Source organism: Amphibalanus amphitrite, unplaced genomic scaffold, assembly GCF_019059575.1.
Source record: "Amphibalanus amphitrite isolate SeventyFive unplaced genomic scaffold, NRLGWU_Aamphi_draft 000349F_arrow, whole genome shotgun sequence".
Lineage (NCBI taxonomy): Eukaryota > Metazoa > Arthropoda > Thecostraca > Balanomorpha > Balanidae > Amphibalanus > Amphibalanus amphitrite.
The window spans coordinates 277,043-293,544 of record NW_024881844.1 but is presented as its reverse complement, the minus strand read 5'-3'; the positions used below and the strand labels follow the sequence as shown (position 1 = coordinate 293,544).

The following is a 16,502-nucleotide window of genomic DNA, read 5'->3' as shown; positions in this document are numbered from 1 at the left end:
GGGTGCAATGGTTCTTTTCTCCCACGCATCACAATGTCTTCATTGGCTACACTGACCCAGGGCGACCTTACTGCATCTCATATCACCATTGCGACGGCCTGTCACGCCGGTACTGTCCGCGTAACTGGCCTCTCCGGTCTCCACAGGCAGCCGGGTGGAGCTCTCAGCTGGACACTTAGACCACGCCGTGGTGCCGGCGTTCATAGGCCACGGCATCGGCCGCTACTTCCACGGCCCGCCCGAGATCTACCACTGCTGGAACTCGTACCCGGGCACCATGCGGCCGGGCATGACCTTCACCATAGAGCCGGTCATCAGTCAGGTCAGTCCGCCGAGCGGCCCGGCCCTGCGTCCAGTCCAGGTCCAGCCCGAGTTGTGAGCAGACGCGTCTCTCTTTTAGATGACAAGGAGGAAGTAACATATAAATATTATGTCTCAGCGGTGGCATGTATGTAGTTATCTCACGTCGTATCATTACGGTCGCAAAGTATGCTACAAAACCTTTCACCGCACCATGTTGCGACGGACAGCACTGCGTGGCACTGTGGACATGCTGTTTCTTTGTCGCATCGCAGGGCTCGCGGGAGATTGTACTACTGGAGGACGGCTGGACGGCCATCTCAGGCGACGGGAGCCGGTCAGCGCAGTTTGAGCACACCGTCCTCATCACGGAGGACGGCGTGGAAATCCTCACCGAGCACTGGCCCGAGGACGAGCTGGCTGTGGAAGGCAGCTGAGGACGCCAGTATCCTCACTGTGGGTCTGAGGGACGTTTAGATCCGCCGCGGGGCCGGAGGATGCCTTGGTGTCCCCTGAGGCTCTAGCAGAAAGAGAGGCTGGTATTTTGTTAGCGACAGATCAAGGGGCTAGTCAGATTGTCGATAGGTTAAAAGTTGAAATTGAAACGAGCACATCTCACTGGGATCGGGGTACATCATCTATGTGGCCTCCACTCAGTCAATGCCAAGATAGAATTTGCATGACGCCACGAGCTGAAGACGGTATACCATATCGAGATTGTATTACCCCATGATATCATCCCTCTCGCTCACCCGATCTGTGCCAATCCTGCGTGGAGCTGAGGAGTGTCCTACGTGTGGCGCATTTTTGAAGTGTTTTTTGAGGCACAAAGGGTGTATTCGCTGGATAGGGTGCTCATCAACAGCCGGCGATAAGGACTGGTACATGCGTTTTCTCGATATTGTGACATGACAATATATGACATTGCTCAACGGACAGAGCGTCTAGAGCTGAAATTTAACGCAGTTGAATCGGGGCAAAGCACAGTTCGCAGCTACGTATTCCATTTTCCAGTCTCTAGTTCGGTCGGTTTTCTTTAATTCTGGATTTGCTTCCATCTATCCCCCGTCAGCCGAAAGCCACAATGGCAGCGAAAAATAAGCGGTTTGTAGTAATAAAAATGTGTGTGAGCGCCAGACCTTTTACACCCAAGTCATCGGTTATAAACTTTCATGAAAGGCAGTAGTGTAAAGACCGGCTGACTGCGAGCGATGTATTTCTATATCTAATTCGACGCATGTGAGCACTTACATTTAAAGAAGTACAATAAGACAGAATACTTGAATCGTCGGGGGTGGCGGCCGGTCGTCGATGACCAAATACAGTACAAACATTTGACTCTTGCTATAAATAACCGTGGGCGGCGAGGCCCGGCGCAACTGGGCGCCTTTGTACGAGTCGGCCGGCGCGTGATTGGACGCGCGTCGGTGACGTCACAACCGTCAGGCACCAATCACAGCCGGCCCGGCCTGCCGACCGGTCCCGTGCCCTCGTCCCGGTTCAAGTATTCATCAAACAAACAACACATCAGTATGTCACGCGCGCCGGCGGCTGGCCGTCTCGCCTCCGCCGCTGCTATAGTATTGTCTCTGTGTATCTGTTCCACCCCAGCCCTCCCGTCGAGCGCCGCCAGTCGCCGGACGGCTCCACACCGACATCGAGTCGCTCCATTCTCGGCGCCGCCCTCGACATCACCGGGAGGTGAACACCACGGTCACATGATCTGTCTGCGCCGGCCGGACCGGCATCACTTGTCCCCGCCGGTCGGGGCGGCCGCGGCTGCGGCTGCGGGCGGCGGCGGCGCCGGATCCAACCACTCGACTCGGTACCGGCTGTAAAGCACGTAGGGCGGCCGCGCCGTGTCGGTGTTACGCTGCACGGAGGTGCGGCTCGGCTTCAGGCCGTCCACCCGGCCCAGGAACCAGTCCTCGGAGAGCTGCTCCTGGCGCTGCGACACGTGGCCCTCCTGCCACCGGCTGTGCCAGGCGCGGAACCGGGCGCTCAGGTGGCGCGACACGGCACAGTGCGTCTGAAACACGGCAAGCCGGACAGGTCAGATATTCAGTCGGCCAATCACATAACATACAGACCACTGGGTGACTACGTCCGCTACTCCCCGGGTCAAACCGGCCGGGAAACGCTGTCATCCTGGCATCAGCTGTACCCAGAAGTATTACCAAAAACAAGCAGGCGACATGATCCACATTTATATCTCGTCCGTTAGCAATACCTTTATGACTGCCAACGCACGCCCCTCGAAAGGAAATCAAGATTGACAAGCCCGGTAAGCCCCCTCGTTTCAACCCTCGTTCGCTAACCTGTCTGGCTTTTGTCATGGCGCCGCGTTTGTGCAGGTAGGTCTCGTCGTTGGCCACACGCATCATGCGGTAGTTGCAGGCCAGCTTGAAGTGTTCGTCGCCGTCCATCTCCAGCGGCTCCGGCTTCACCTTCAGCTTGCGGTCCGTCTCGGGTGAGGCGTCCACGTCCATGCTGGACTCATCCTCGACATCCCTGGAGGACGTCGGAACACCAGTCAGTCACAATCACAGTATCGTGACACAGTTAACGAACAGAACGGAGCGTGCTACAGCAGACAGACAGCGGCCCGTCAGCAGATCGATGACTGTGACCGCCGCCGGCCGCCGCAGTATGGGCAGCTACTGGCCCGACACCAGCACGCCATCGAGCCGCTATCGACTCGCCGGTGACACGGACCGGCTGCGCCCCCCCCCCCCTCCCTCCCTTCTCGTCCCCGCAGCCGACCCCTCCCCCTGACAGGTTACCGGGAAACGGAGCCGGCGGCTGTCAGAGCGCCCGGATAGTCGGGAATACCGGCAGAATGAGCAGTGACCGTGATCAAACAGATTCGTCATTTGTCACCGTTACGGTACCTGAAGCCGTCAAATTTATTCCTATTCTTATTCCCCTTGCTAGTTTCCTGTTGTTTATTGTTTTTCTTCATACCTATTCACCATCTGAGCCTCAGCACTTTCACTAATCACACGGCTCCCTTTCTCCCCTTCGACCCCTCGTCATCCCAGCCGTCTCCAGCCTCCGCCCCTGCTCTCACCTATCGCCGGACGAGGTGGGTGTGGTGGCGTCCCGCTCGCGTTTCACGCCGCCCACACCGGCCGGGAACACGAGCCGGCGCATTCGGCGCACGATGCGCGGCAGGAACAGCGGCAGGTTGTTGATGCTGGGCGTCTTCATCTCGTCGTCAGTGTGGTGGCTGGGCGAGGCGTACTTCTCCTGGTAGGTGGAGCGGCGCTTCTCCTCCGCGAACCCGTCCTCGGAGTCCTCCGAGTCGGTGGTGTCCAGCAGCTCCACCGTCATGCGCGCCGCGTTCTTGAACAGGTAGATCTTCATGCAGTGCTCGTTCTCTTCTGTGAGCATCTGCTCGACGCGTTTGCAGTAGGCGGTCTCGCGGAGCTCTCGCTGGTCGGCGCTGGCGCAGGGTCCGCCGGCGCCACCGCTGCCTGACTCCAGCAGGTACTCCTTCAGCGTCAGCTGGGCCACCTGGCGACACAAGAGACGACAGTCGTCAAAACAGGCCCGGCAGATATCATATGTTATGGAGATTCGGCTATACAATATAGTAGCATTGTAGGCCGATATCTCTTCACGCAACGAACATATGATACCAAGAAGTGACAACAATGACGATTAATTCCAATGGATAATCTTAGAGCAGACAAGAAATGATTCTGTCGATTCGATTAGCTATCATTCACTTGCCATTAATAGCTAGTCAGCGGCCAATAATCCAAGCTAAATTAGCTGAAGTGAATAGCTTACATTTTCGGTGACGATGTGCTGCAGCTGCCGGACGGCGCCCGAGACGATCTTGTCGGTGGTGAAGGCGTTGTAGGCGTGGATGCCGAACATCTCGCGCAGCGTGTCCTCGAACTGAGACGAGTCCATGTTGTTGTCCAGCACGTTTTTCACCATGTCCAGGAAGGCGGGGTAGTAGTCTTCGACGTCAATCTCGTCTGTAAACGGGGGCGCATACGTCAGACAAATAACTAGTGGCAAAAGACAGATAGTCGACAATCATCAGACAACGAACCTGCATCACAGCTTGAGTTTGGAAAAAAATGAAAGTTCGGCAACGTATGAAAAGCCAGGAAGCGACGTTAGTTATGCATTTTATGCACTGTTGATCAACAAAAACGACACCAGGTACAAGCGAACGTCCAAACTATCCTCCCTTTACTCGAACAGTGTCCGCACTTCTCGACACACTCACTCTTTGGTTTGAGCCGGAGCGCGATGGCGGTGGACTCCGTGCGCAGCTTCTTGTGCTGCTCCTCCTCGGCGGCCATGATGACGGCGCGCTCGTAGATTTTGTTGAGCCGCTCGCAGAGGATGTGGTGCAGCCGCAGGAACAGGTACCAGTTGCTGCTGGCCATGAAGAGCGTGTAGCACTCGCCCGTCTGGTCGTCGTCAGAGCTGGAGGCGGCGTCGCTGCTGGTCGGCGCGCCGTTCAGCTTGCGCTCGGTGCCGCTGCGCCGGACCTCAGGGCGGCGCACCTTCTGACTGCGCGTGCGCCGCTCGGCCGGCCGCGCCTCGTCCTCGTCCGACTCGTCATCGGCGTCTGTGGAGACGGGGGACGGGGAACATCAGGCGCGTAACTAAACAGTAACTGTGGCATGATTCGAACGAGAAAACCGCATTACAGTCACGCATTTGACTACGTCATGGGCGAACTTACAATTCTTTGAGGCTTCATGAAGAAAATATTCAGCTTGGAAAATAACTGCACCCCAGTGATTCAGCTGCATAGCAACCAAAAATATAAGGATACTCGAAGCTCGAATGGAAAGAGAGAGTAAACGTTACACATAAGGTAACCACAAGGCCACCCACATCCGACCTCTAGATTTTTCCTCCTAACGATAGCTTTCACCATGAGCGTTGCCGCCACCAGAACCGGGAACTCACCCTCGTCATCGTCGTCGCGCTCATCATCACTGAGCTCCTGCTTCGGGTGATAGAACATGCCGGGCAGCGTCTGGCGCAGCAGCAGCTTGATCTTGGCCTTGTCCTCCTTCTGGATACCCGTCTGGCGCTTCACGTGGTGGATGATGAGGTTGGCGGCGTCATTGAGCAGGTGTTTGTTGGAGTAGACGAACTCGGTGTGGGGTCCGCCGCTGGCCGCCGGGTCGCCGCCCGACTCCTCCAGCTGCTCGTGGCGCTCGTCGTACAGAGTGTACAGCTCGTTCAGCAGCGCCTTCGAGCGCAGCATCTTCACGTCGTTCTGCTTGAAGTTGACGCCCTGCGGGTCTAGTGATTTTAGGTAGTACTTCTCGTTCTGCTCCCGCCAGATCTTGTTAAAGCCCTGCGGAAGGAGCGAGAAACGTTATAAGACCGGTTAAGAAACTACTGAAGAACCACTCAATGTTACTCAATACTACAAACAACACCACGCTCAATAAAAGCCACTCCATACTGCGCACTTAACAAGCATCCTACGCGGCATCACTTCACGTAAACATCACAACACATCTCCACGTCCTCATTTCCTCTCTCCATCCGCCTTCGCCCCTTTTCTCCTCACCTTCTGCGCCTCGCGCCACTCGTCCTGCTTGGCTTTGAGCCGGCGCAGCACCACGGGCACGGCCACGATCGGGTTCCGTTTGAGTCCGTCCATGATGTCGGCCGCCTTGTCGCCGTAGATGCGGCGCACGGCACGCTGGTGGATGGTGGGCGACGTGCCGCCCAGGCAGTCGTCCAGTCGGTAGCGAGCCGCGTCCTCGGGCGCCATCCGGGACAGCTTCTTCTGGACGCCCTCCAGAATACGGATGGTGGAGAGGTTCGTCTCCAGCACCATGTCCAGCTGCGGCACAGGTTGTAAGAGTACGTCAGCACCGGTCACAGTGGACTATTATAAGCCATTCAGGCTGGGAGAGCTGATAAATGTTGAAGGCCTTGAGTCATCAGACTTACGGGACCTTGACTTCAAGTTAAAAGTCCCCGAACAACGCACACTAAACAATCGTTTAATACCTCTAACTATTAATAATCAGTACATCCATAAACAAAAACTCAGCATAATCTCACCTCGAAGCGCTCGTCCTCGCAGCGGTAGATGTACTCCTCGTACTGTGTTTTGCGCGAGGTGACGAACGTCGAATCTTCCGAGTAGGAGGGGAACGACACCCAGGTGTCGTTGAGCACCTCTCGGCACAGCTGCGTGCGTCCCGAGCAGCGCGGCTGCGGGTACGACTTGGGCAGCGCGCAGTAGGACGCGCCCAGACGCTTACAGGTGGAGTAGTCTGCCGGGGAGGGACCAGAAACAGGATGTTAGCAACCTTGGACGAGCAAGACCAAAGAGCATAATGTGAAAAACAATGTTGATAACGCCTGTGCAACAGCTGCGATGAATTGAAATAACTCGCATTCCACGGCCATTTGCCTGATCAACAAGTAATTTATGTGAAAAGGCATTATTAAGAACATGTATAAATACAAATTAAAAGTGATGAGCAGGCGCCACTGTCGCCCATGACACGTACCGATCTCGATGGCCTGGTCTCCGGAGACGCGCTCCTGTTTGGCCATGCCCGGAGGGATGGGCTCCACCGTCTCGCGGCCCTCCTTCACGCCCATGAAGTCCTTCAGCCACTTCAGCATTCCCGGCTGCTGCGGGACGCCGCGAGAGGGGCAGCGTCAGACGACTCCAGTCACTCGGACACGCAGTGCAATACCAGTGAACCCAAAAACACAAACAAGAGTGACGAAACGTAAAAGATAAGATGGTGTTAATAACAGACGACGTGAATGCGTAGAACAGGAAACTTACTTTGCCGAGGAAGGGCGACAGCAGCTGAATGACATCAAGTCGAGAGATGATCTCGCTGTTGTAGAGGGACAACACCCGCAGGAAGTTGTTGTAAGAGTCCTGGTTCTTCAGCGTCTTCCTCACCTGACAACATCAACGCCACAGTCAGCGGAAGGCCACGAATGCCGCACATAAGCAGAACAAGACGTTGATGGCATAAATAGCAAACATACGTCGATGAGAATACGATATGTAGAGATCCTCATTCCTACCAATTTGAAGAAGTCAGAGGATATGTCAACTTCAACATACGCGAAACAAGAGCTGGGGGCTACGAAAAACGGTGTCAACTAATGAAAAAAAAAAACGATGACCCAAGTCGAGAGACACGTTGACTAGAGTTGCAATGTTTCCCTACCGCACTACCGGCATGCCGGTAATTTTTCACTACCGAAGGTTTTTTTTCGTGGTATCTGGCATGTCTTGCCGGTAGCATGCCGGTATTTTTGGTTTTGCACAAAAAAGTTATTAGCATATGATTCAAACTTTGGACACTAAGAGGTTATCAAATTGTAAGAACAACAATCTTAGCCAATGCAAAATACATTTTGTGATAGAATGACTGCTGGGTGGGATGGGTACCTACTGAAATTGCCAAAATGTGGCATCTCTTATAGGGGTAAGCTAGAATCAACAATGCAGGTTTTTTAGTATGCCGGTAATTTGGTGGTGTTTTTGCTTGGGGCGTGGTAGCATGCCGGTATCCCAGAAAATTTTTGTGAGGCGGGGCGGTGCCGGTAGCAGCCTTTGGGGGAAACATTGCAACTCTAACGTTGACCCAAGCGTTGACCCAAGTACAATAACTTCCCGCGCATGAGGAAAACCATAAAACTGTTTTTTATATTTGATTTGACAAACTAAAAATTATCAAAGAAACTCGAAATAAGATGCACGAAGATGACTTCTTGTACGAAATTTTATACCATGAATCTTGATGCTATGTCTCAAGACCCAGCAATCAGCATTACGCTTTCTAAGTTCCTATTTGTCGCCGATGTATAGATCATTCACATTTCGATCATATGATCGTCTGTGTTGACAGCTGAATGCTTCCGAGGAATTTAAATATGAAATTTTCGATGAAACGGCACGAGCGCTGTCCTAGCCAGACATTTATATCCACCGGCTGGCTGTGCCACCGCCACTAACGCTAGCCCCACGAACCAAAGCATTTGGCACCATCCAGCCTCGCGAGAGGCGACAACAAATTTGGAACTTTGAGTTTGGATTTCAGCCACTATAACTTCGAAAACACCGTCCATTTAGTGTTGACACGTCGCTGCTGGTACCCTAGGCTCTCCGCGTCACCATACGTAGCCGACACGACTCAAAGTGGCCCAACCAATGGCCCTATGGGGACCGTGGTACCGACGCGACGGCGGGGCCTACCGCGTGGAGCGATCGTCGGACGGGGGCGGCCGGCGCGTCAGCTCAGGTCGCCAGCACCGGGGAGCGCCCAGCGGCGCGGCACTCCTTCCACCCAGTGAGGGCGGATGGACGAGCGAGACACAGCGCGGGCCACCGTCCGCCGAGAGCACCGCCGCCGCACAGCAGCCGGCGACAGGACATCGGCCGCTGCGCCAGCCAAACGCTTTTCAAAATACGGGGCAACACGAATAAGCATCACAATCGGGGAAGACTAGACGTAAAAGCTAGTCCATCCACTAGCTAAGTCTATCGTGGGAAAAATGTCAATAATACATGTAAAAGAGTCCGGCGTTCGTTCTTATATAGATGGCCGAAAATAAATCTAAGTCGACAACATCATCTAAGCAAGATGTTAGTTGGATGTCAAACACGCCTGTGCAAACGAGCTAGCAAAGCGGCACGGGCATTCATAGATGAAGGTAACGACCTAGCATCAAGCAAAAACTAAGTAGACATGAATTATTTTACGGATGTGCAATCGTTGCTCATTGCCGAAATCATCCTCTGAAAATGAGACAAAGTGCTATGAAACAAATGAATTATACATGGACAAAAAGGCATAGGCAAGAAAAGCATCCGTAAGGTCTTCTTAGCGTGTAACCCCAGGCTAAGCGTTACGTTTCACAATCAGTGCGAGTCTGAAGGCGGCCGCACGGTGTTTAGTTTGTTCGGACACGAAATAGTCGCGAAATAGCTGCTAATTTCGAAACGTACGACGGTCGCATAAAACAAATTACGAATTCCAGACGTGGGGTGCGATAAGACCGAAACGGTGCTTCTTCAGGCGCGCAGCATTCAAGTACATAAAGGCTGATCATTTGATCCGTTTTTTTTGTGTTGATCAGTTTTTTTTTTACAACTTTTATATACTATTCGCTTTACATATCCACAGGATATTGTAAGCATAAATTATATGGCTGACATTCCACATCGTAGTGTTGGGGCTGGCCGTGTGGAAACTCGCGGATCTATCACGAATATTGTGCCGTCTTGTTTCAAATACAAGAGTCCGTGACCGAATAAAACCTAAGTGCGGCCGCCTTAAGAGTCATGGCTTGTGGCAAAATAACCTGCCGTCAACTTGTAGCGGGTGCTTAAAAGACAATCACAAAAATCACAGAGCAGCAACCAAAGCAGCGATAAGCACGCATGCAAACAGACGCTAAGCATTACATTCCTACGTCGAGCGGCGACCGCCTCAATATCACGATGTAACCAAGTAAGCACCACTATAACCTTCAGCAACCACTTCCACTTCAGGAAACTAACCCACCTACCTCCTCGCAGCAGTTGACCCCAACCCCTTTCCTCCACAACACTCACCTGATCGAAGAAGGCGTACTCGTTCAGGGTGGCCACCTTGCCGGCCTCGGCCAGTGTGACATCCTTCAGCATGCCGACGCGCGGCTTCTTGGTCGGTATCGGCGCCGGCGGCGCGGTCGGCATCGGCCGCTTCAGCTGCTTGGCAGTCGGCTGGAAGCTGGGCTTCATCGGCTTCTTGAGGGCGGCCGCGTGCTCCTGGTTGATCGAGCGAGAGTTCTGTTGGTCAGAAAGGCGGAGGATTTGGAGTTAGAGAGACGTAGGACCTGGGGCTGGAGAAGCAGGAGTCACACTATGACACAACAGCAGAGCATCAGGAGGAGAACATACCGCCTCACCGCCCAGCAGTCAACTGTCAATGAGACGCTCGCGGTTATCGGTGCTAGCCCTACAGCCACTACAGCGATATCATTCCCGGCTGATAAGCGCGCTATCGACTCACGTTGACGGCGTTGATGGCGTTTCCGTTGGTGGCGTCTGGAAGGAACTGTCCGAACTCGTCCATAAGGTCCTCGTGGCTCTGGAACAGGGTCGCCACCTTGGCGTACACCTCCGTCTCGGTCAACGAGGGTCCGCTAGGGGGGAGACCATCCTTCAGGCTACGCTGGTCCTTCTGGTACGTGTGCAGGATCTCCAGAAACTGCTTGTAGACGTCCGGCTGGCCTTGGAAGCGGTTCTGGCGACGGCGAGACAGCCGGGTCAGAATCTGAGATCCCAGTCGTCGGTCTCGAGGGCACGCTGCGAGCAGACTGTAAACAACGCGCAACCATAACCGCGGAAACAATCACGAGAGTTAAATAAATTTCCAGTGCATTTTTCTTCTAGTACAGCGTTCGCACGTCGTCTCACCTTTATTTTGTTGACGTAGTTGATGGCGTGGTTGAACTCCACCGGCTGGCTCTGCTGTGTGCCGCCCACGCCCTGGTTGGGCAGGTTGGAGCCGACGCCGCCGACGGGTGCGGCCGGCGCGGCGGCTGTGGGCGCTGCAGACGGCGGCGGCTGGTTGTAGGAGTGGTGCGAGGTGACGTGGTGGCCCCCGGCGCCGGCCGCCGCCGCGCCGGCGTGCGAAAGGATGTTGTTTGTGCCGTAACTGCTCCTGAGGCCGGGAACAGAATCAAAGCGTCAGCAGAGGCGCGAGTGATCAACAAAGCTGAATTCTCGGACATGATTTCAACGGAAAAACGCACGGGGGTCACTCCAAAATATGCAAACCAACGAGTACCGATCATGGAAATCCTGTCCCGCCTGGCACTCACGCACCACTATTTAGCTACACCCCAGCCGAACGGTCTGGGCCCCTGCTCACCGCGGCGGCTGGGTGGGCGGCTGGTGACTCGGCTTGGGCGGCGCGCCGGGCGCCGTCGGCAGCGCCTGCGGCGGCGGCTGCTGCTGCTGGGGCTGCGGCGGCGGCGGCGGTGCCACCGTGTCCGAGTACGTCTGGAAGCCGCCAGTGGGCGTGTGCACCACCGTGGTCACCTGACCCGGCGCCGTCATCGAGACGTGCAGGTACTGCCGACGAGAGCACATAAAGGCGTTATAAAGGTCCAGTAGACAGGTGTTTGTACGAATATATGGCAATCAACCATACGACGAATGCCGCAGATATGGCAATGAACCATAATTACCACTAATGCACAAACTAATTCAATCGAACATTTCTATAAATCAGTTACGTTGAATTTAAACTTAGGTAGGTATGCTAAGCCACTGTCATGAAGCACAGCTCTCTAACGATACTTACATTATTGCTGGACTGAACCTCGATCTTGTATCCGGGCGGCAGGAATGTGTTGAAGCCGACGATGAGAGCCGGATGTCCTCTGAATAGGCTGGACACTCGCGTGATGACGCCCGGTGTGTCGATACTGACAGAGACGGATACAGACAGAAACAGAAGTCAAACACTCGACAGCTGACAGCGGCGGCTGCAGGACGGGGAACGGCTGCGCTCGGACAAACTGAACATACTGTGTAAAGTGACGTTCTCTTTTGACGACGAGACAACAAGCAAATATGTAATTGAGAATGTTAAGAACAAGAAATTCTTGAACGTCATTGACACAAGACAGCCCCCAATTACTTACTTTTGTGCCTTAAATTCCTTCATGATATCAAGGAAGTCGTTGTAGACCTCCGGATTGTTCTGAAACTTGGACTTGACCTGGTCCAGGTAGGAGAGGGCGTCCTCCACCTTGAGTCGGTGGTAGCTGGGCTGGCCGGCGCCGGCGTCGGCGGCGGTCGGCGCCGGCTGAGCGGTGCCCGCCGGCGGCGCCGCCGACAGCGGGCCACCCGGCTGCGGCGGCTTCCCGGCGCTGGCGGCGCCCATCACCATGGCGGCTGCGGCCATACTCGGCTGCTGGGCGATCGGCGCGGTGGTCTGCCGGGCAGGAGACACCGGTCGGCCGCGGTAAGACACGGGTCGGCAGCAGTCAGACGAGCACACGACGTCAGATGGGGCGGTTGGATAGAGTCACGTGGGTCGCTCGAAAGGTGTACGGTTCACACGTCAGTCTTATCCAACTGAGCCATATTTTGTTCCGCAACTTGGTCAAAATAGCAACGTATCCTGCAGAAAGAATGCATAGATATCCCCATATTCGCCGGATCAACCCCTTATCTTTAAGTCTAACTGCACGCTCAAGTAAAGCCGCAGACCCAAAAGCATTACGGAACAAGCACGAGTTCAGAAAACATAAGCAATCGCATGTTTAGTTCACAGCTAAACCGGACTGAGCCTTCCTGTTGCTAGGCAGACCTGAACGCATCCCGGGAAGTGCAGTGACTCACCCTTCTGACTGGCATAGGATGCGCCTGTGGCAGATGCACGCTGGCGCCGCTCGCGTTCGACAGTGTATGCAGGGAGCTGGACACCGACACCGTCACACTGGTACCCACGTGGGAGATCTGGAACCAAACGTGTGGCGAAGTGTCAGCTGGGCGAGTAGGAGCGCGGATACATACGTGCACAACATCTGTTTGAGCTGATTGAACAGGTGCCGTAACAGCACGGGTACGTGGCGCCCACAGCTAGAGCTGAGAGCACGGCCTCAGATTAACTGTCTGGGGTAGTGGTTCAAGAGGCTTTGAACACCCAGCTAAGTCCCACTGCCCTGAAGCAACGTGACTGACCACGTCTGAACGTCAGTCTGGGTCTCTGGGGCGGTCCCGTACACCGTGGGATAGCCGAGTCGGCCGCCGGCACTGACCTGCGGCGCGGAGGAGTGCGGCACCGGCCCGGCGGCGGCCGAGGCCGGCCCTCCGCCGGCGCCGGCAGAGTACTGCGACGCGCCGCCGCCGCCGCCGCCGTCACTCTTCACTGAGAGGTTCTCGCCGTAGGCGGCGTGCGCCGGGTGGGCGCCGTGGCCGGCCGCCAGCGGCGCCTGCTGGTACGACATGATGCTGTGCACCACGTGCGAGGCGGGCGCCGGCGGCAGCGCCGACGGCTGCTGGCCCTGGCCGCCGCCACCGCCGCCGGCAGACGCCAGGTGGGGCAGCGGCGCGGCGGATGGCGCCGCCGTCTGCGCCGTCAGCCGCGCCGGGCTCGGCTGGGCGGCCAGACTGGGCGACGAGAAGACGGGCGGCTCGGCGGGCGAGCGGCGCGCCGGCGGCACCACGCAGACCACGGCTGGCGAGCCGTCACTACTCACCGGCGGCTCCTGGCGCTTCATCACATTCCCGAGATGGCGCGGGGCGCTGTGGGCACACGGACATGTACCGACCACGCGTCAGCCGTCCGGCGCCGCCGCTCTACCGACCCAAGACACAGGTACTCAGCCAGCCAAAGGCCATACATGGCAGAGGAGAGCGCCCTGGATGATATCACAATAACAAGATGATGGGGTAGGTGAATCTGATGACACAATAACTTGTTGATATGCTACAAGCATTCTTATTCATAGATTGTAACTCATAGGTGCTACAATTCTTATCAACGAATGTAAGCTGCAAAGTGACCATTCAGTCTCCCCAGAAGTGAGGTTTCCCTTCTGGGGAGTTTTCCTGGGTAGAGCACCTTCGGCTTTTGTTTAGGGACACTCAAAATTGCTACAGGCAGCTGTAACTACCTGTTGTGGTGTGCCTCGCACAACTGTCACATCTCTCATTAGCACGCCAACTCTGCAAAAAAGCTCAGAGCTCTGAACTCAGTATCGGTATGGTGACAATCTACAATCTACCTGACATTTCCTGGACTGAGCATCAACTGATTGAGCATTTCCTGGACTGAGCATCGACAGACTGACTGCGCATTTCCTTGACTGCACGTGCATGACCCGCAGTCAAGCCCAGTCTATCTCCTATTCGCTGAACTTGATCTGCATACCTATTTCTCATAAAATCTGAAAATAGCAGGTCATGCGTCTAATTTCCTGGAGGATCACACAAAGTGTAGCTTGGGATTAATGCTGGTTAGGTAAGGTCAAGATTTCATTTTGCATAAACAAGGATTTACTGAGATTGAGAAGAAATGTGTAAGTGAAAAACATGTGAAATAAAGAGATGCGCTGCCAAAAAGTGGATTCATTGTTGCGAGACAAAGAAGTGGGCACAAAGAAAAGCCAGCATAAGTTTCGAGAGCCAAGAAATGGAGAAAAGGTATTCCGTGACGAAAAATTGGCATGCAAAAATCGGTCCTGGAATTCTCATCAATATGGAAAGACTCTGTCTATTTTATAAAGCTGTCCAGAGGGCTGTTCACGGGCCCTGTGTGCGGTCGGACCGCACACAGCCTCCAAGCTCCGCCCACTGCGTCCCTACGTCAGCCTTCCGTCACCGCACACAGCGACCGCTGTGGCCGGTCGGGACTGGCCACAGCGGACCGTCCACCGCACGCAGCCGTGACGTCAGAGCCGCCTACCCATCCCCTACCCCCACGCCTGCTGGACGCACCGCACACACCGCACGCAGCAGTGTGCGGTGCCCGTGAACACCCCTCAGCTATATTCAATTTTGATATTTCATCTACTCATGAAATGTCCCCCTGCTGCTTTGTTCACAAATTTATACATCATTTTGGGTGCCATTGCCATTATTTGTGGCCTTGGCAGCTTTGTAAAGACAAAGTGACAAAAAAAATGTTATGGAGAAATTAAAAGACAAAGTGACAAAAAACTTATGGAGAAATAATAACTACAAAAACCTATTTTATCTGTGCAAAAATTGAAAAGCATGCTTATCTTCCCAGAAACTCATTTTGATTTAAAACAGAACAATGAAATTAGAATAGAATCCACTGAAGAAACATCTGGTAATATCATCCCTGACATCCAATCCCACCATGTATTTAATGAAACAAGTAATTGAAAATCGAGGTCTGGACCTCCAATTACATGTATTTCTTTAATAATTTTAACCACTTACAACGGACTCCCAGTTCGTGTATCCCAATCCGCAGGAACTCCCGCTCAAAGGCAAATGCGGCGCACGAAATCGTTGTCCCTGACCTCCCCCGCCCCAGAAATCCCCTCCGGATAATGGACTCGTCCGAAATGACGAAATGAGAAACTCGTAGTCTGCAAATACAGAATCATATAAACCACAATTACTATCTTGAAACAGTACCAGACAAATCGTAAGAAAATGCACAGAACTATTGCATTTGCCGCGCGGAATAAGAATGATAAAGCCGAAAGGAAACGCAAGCATTGCAGACAGCACAAGCCACAAGCCAGCACTTTGCATGATGACCATCCGAACAGCAATGCATGAGTCAATTTGACTGAAGCTGCGAAGGTGATGATTAGTTGAATTAAAAGTAAATCATGAAAGAGATTTCGCAACGTTTAAGCTTGAACATGACATAGGAAGGGAACTGGAACGGCAACAAAGCGAAGCGCTGAGGCCGGTCGGGCCTGTGGCGCTAGTGACTGTGATGCCATGAAAATGAAATAATCGGGTACTTACCAGGACCGTTAAGACACTTCAACGATAAGAATTCCAATCACCAGAATATAACGGTATATCAGTCTCCACAGCACAAACATCAACGACGTCCGACCCACCTCCAAATTCCCACAAACTCAGACAAAATAGACGCAGCTGAACCACATAAAAGAAAGACCAATCAAATCACACGATTCAAAACATTAGGCTGTTACCCCGAACGTGGTTGGTCATTAGGAGTTGCACGGGCTTTATGTTGGCGAATCCAAAGCAGGTTACATTCTAGTGTCGTATTCCTACACTACAGATTCAATAATTCTTCCTAGATGGCAGGGTGCAAGGCTATATAAACCAGGTAGAACGCTCCCGAAGAAAAAGTGGTGACAAGCAATATTTAGTTGCCGCGACCCTCACTTGTTCAAGACTATATCCGCAAGCAGCATTTACAAGCTAGCGGAAATCGACCAATCGGCGTTCGGCAATACTCAACGCTGATTGGCCCGATGCTCGTGACGAAATTGCGGGGGACTGCAGCTACTCCCCTATGGCGTTTCATTGACTTATGACTTTTGAAGGGGATTTGTATCAGTTTTTGTTGGGTTTGAGGCCATTTTTGAGCTTGGATATTCTTTCCGTGACCTTTGACTATATAATAACGACATTTAATTATGACATTTCTATATACTACCGGTGTCACATCGGCCAAAAAGACCGTAAGTACATGGGATAGACG

At 53.7% G+C, this 16,502-nt stretch overlaps 1 protein-coding gene across 4 annotated transcripts; it reads right to left on the bottom strand.

Moving 5' to 3' along the window:
• Window positions 1-1,499: 1,499 nt before the first annotated feature.
• On the bottom strand, window positions 1,500-15,912 carry LOC122389210 (paired amphipathic helix protein Sin3b-like). 4 transcript variants are annotated; one of them, XM_043380997.1, is made up of 20 exons: window positions 15,791-15,912; window positions 13,375-13,582; window positions 13,096-13,317; window positions 12,677-12,793; window positions 11,974-12,266; window positions 11,631-11,754; window positions 11,196-11,398; window positions 10,739-10,985; window positions 10,332-10,565; window positions 9,893-10,108; window positions 7,103-7,225; window positions 6,816-6,942; window positions 6,361-6,575; window positions 5,858-6,136; window positions 5,242-5,638; window positions 4,547-4,894; window positions 4,096-4,289; window positions 3,371-3,816; window positions 2,619-2,811; window positions 1,500-2,329 (listed from the first exon to the last, which is right to left on the bottom strand). In XM_043380997.1, the coding sequence occupies exons 2-20, from the start codon at window positions 13,555-13,557 to the stop codon at window positions 2,048-2,050; spliced, it is 4,443 nt and encodes a 1,480-aa protein (XP_043236932.1). In that variant the 5' UTR covers window positions 13,558-13,582; window positions 15,791-15,912; the 3' UTR covers window positions 1,500-2,047. The 4 variants fall into 4 exon arrangements, with proteins under 4 accessions (XP_043236932.1, XP_043236929.1, XP_043236931.1 ...); XM_043380994.1 differs by having other exon boundaries at window positions 13,096-13,582; XM_043380996.1 differs by having other exon boundaries at window positions 9,893-10,087; window positions 13,096-13,582.
• Between the last annotated feature and the right edge of the window lie 590 nt (window positions 15,913-16,502).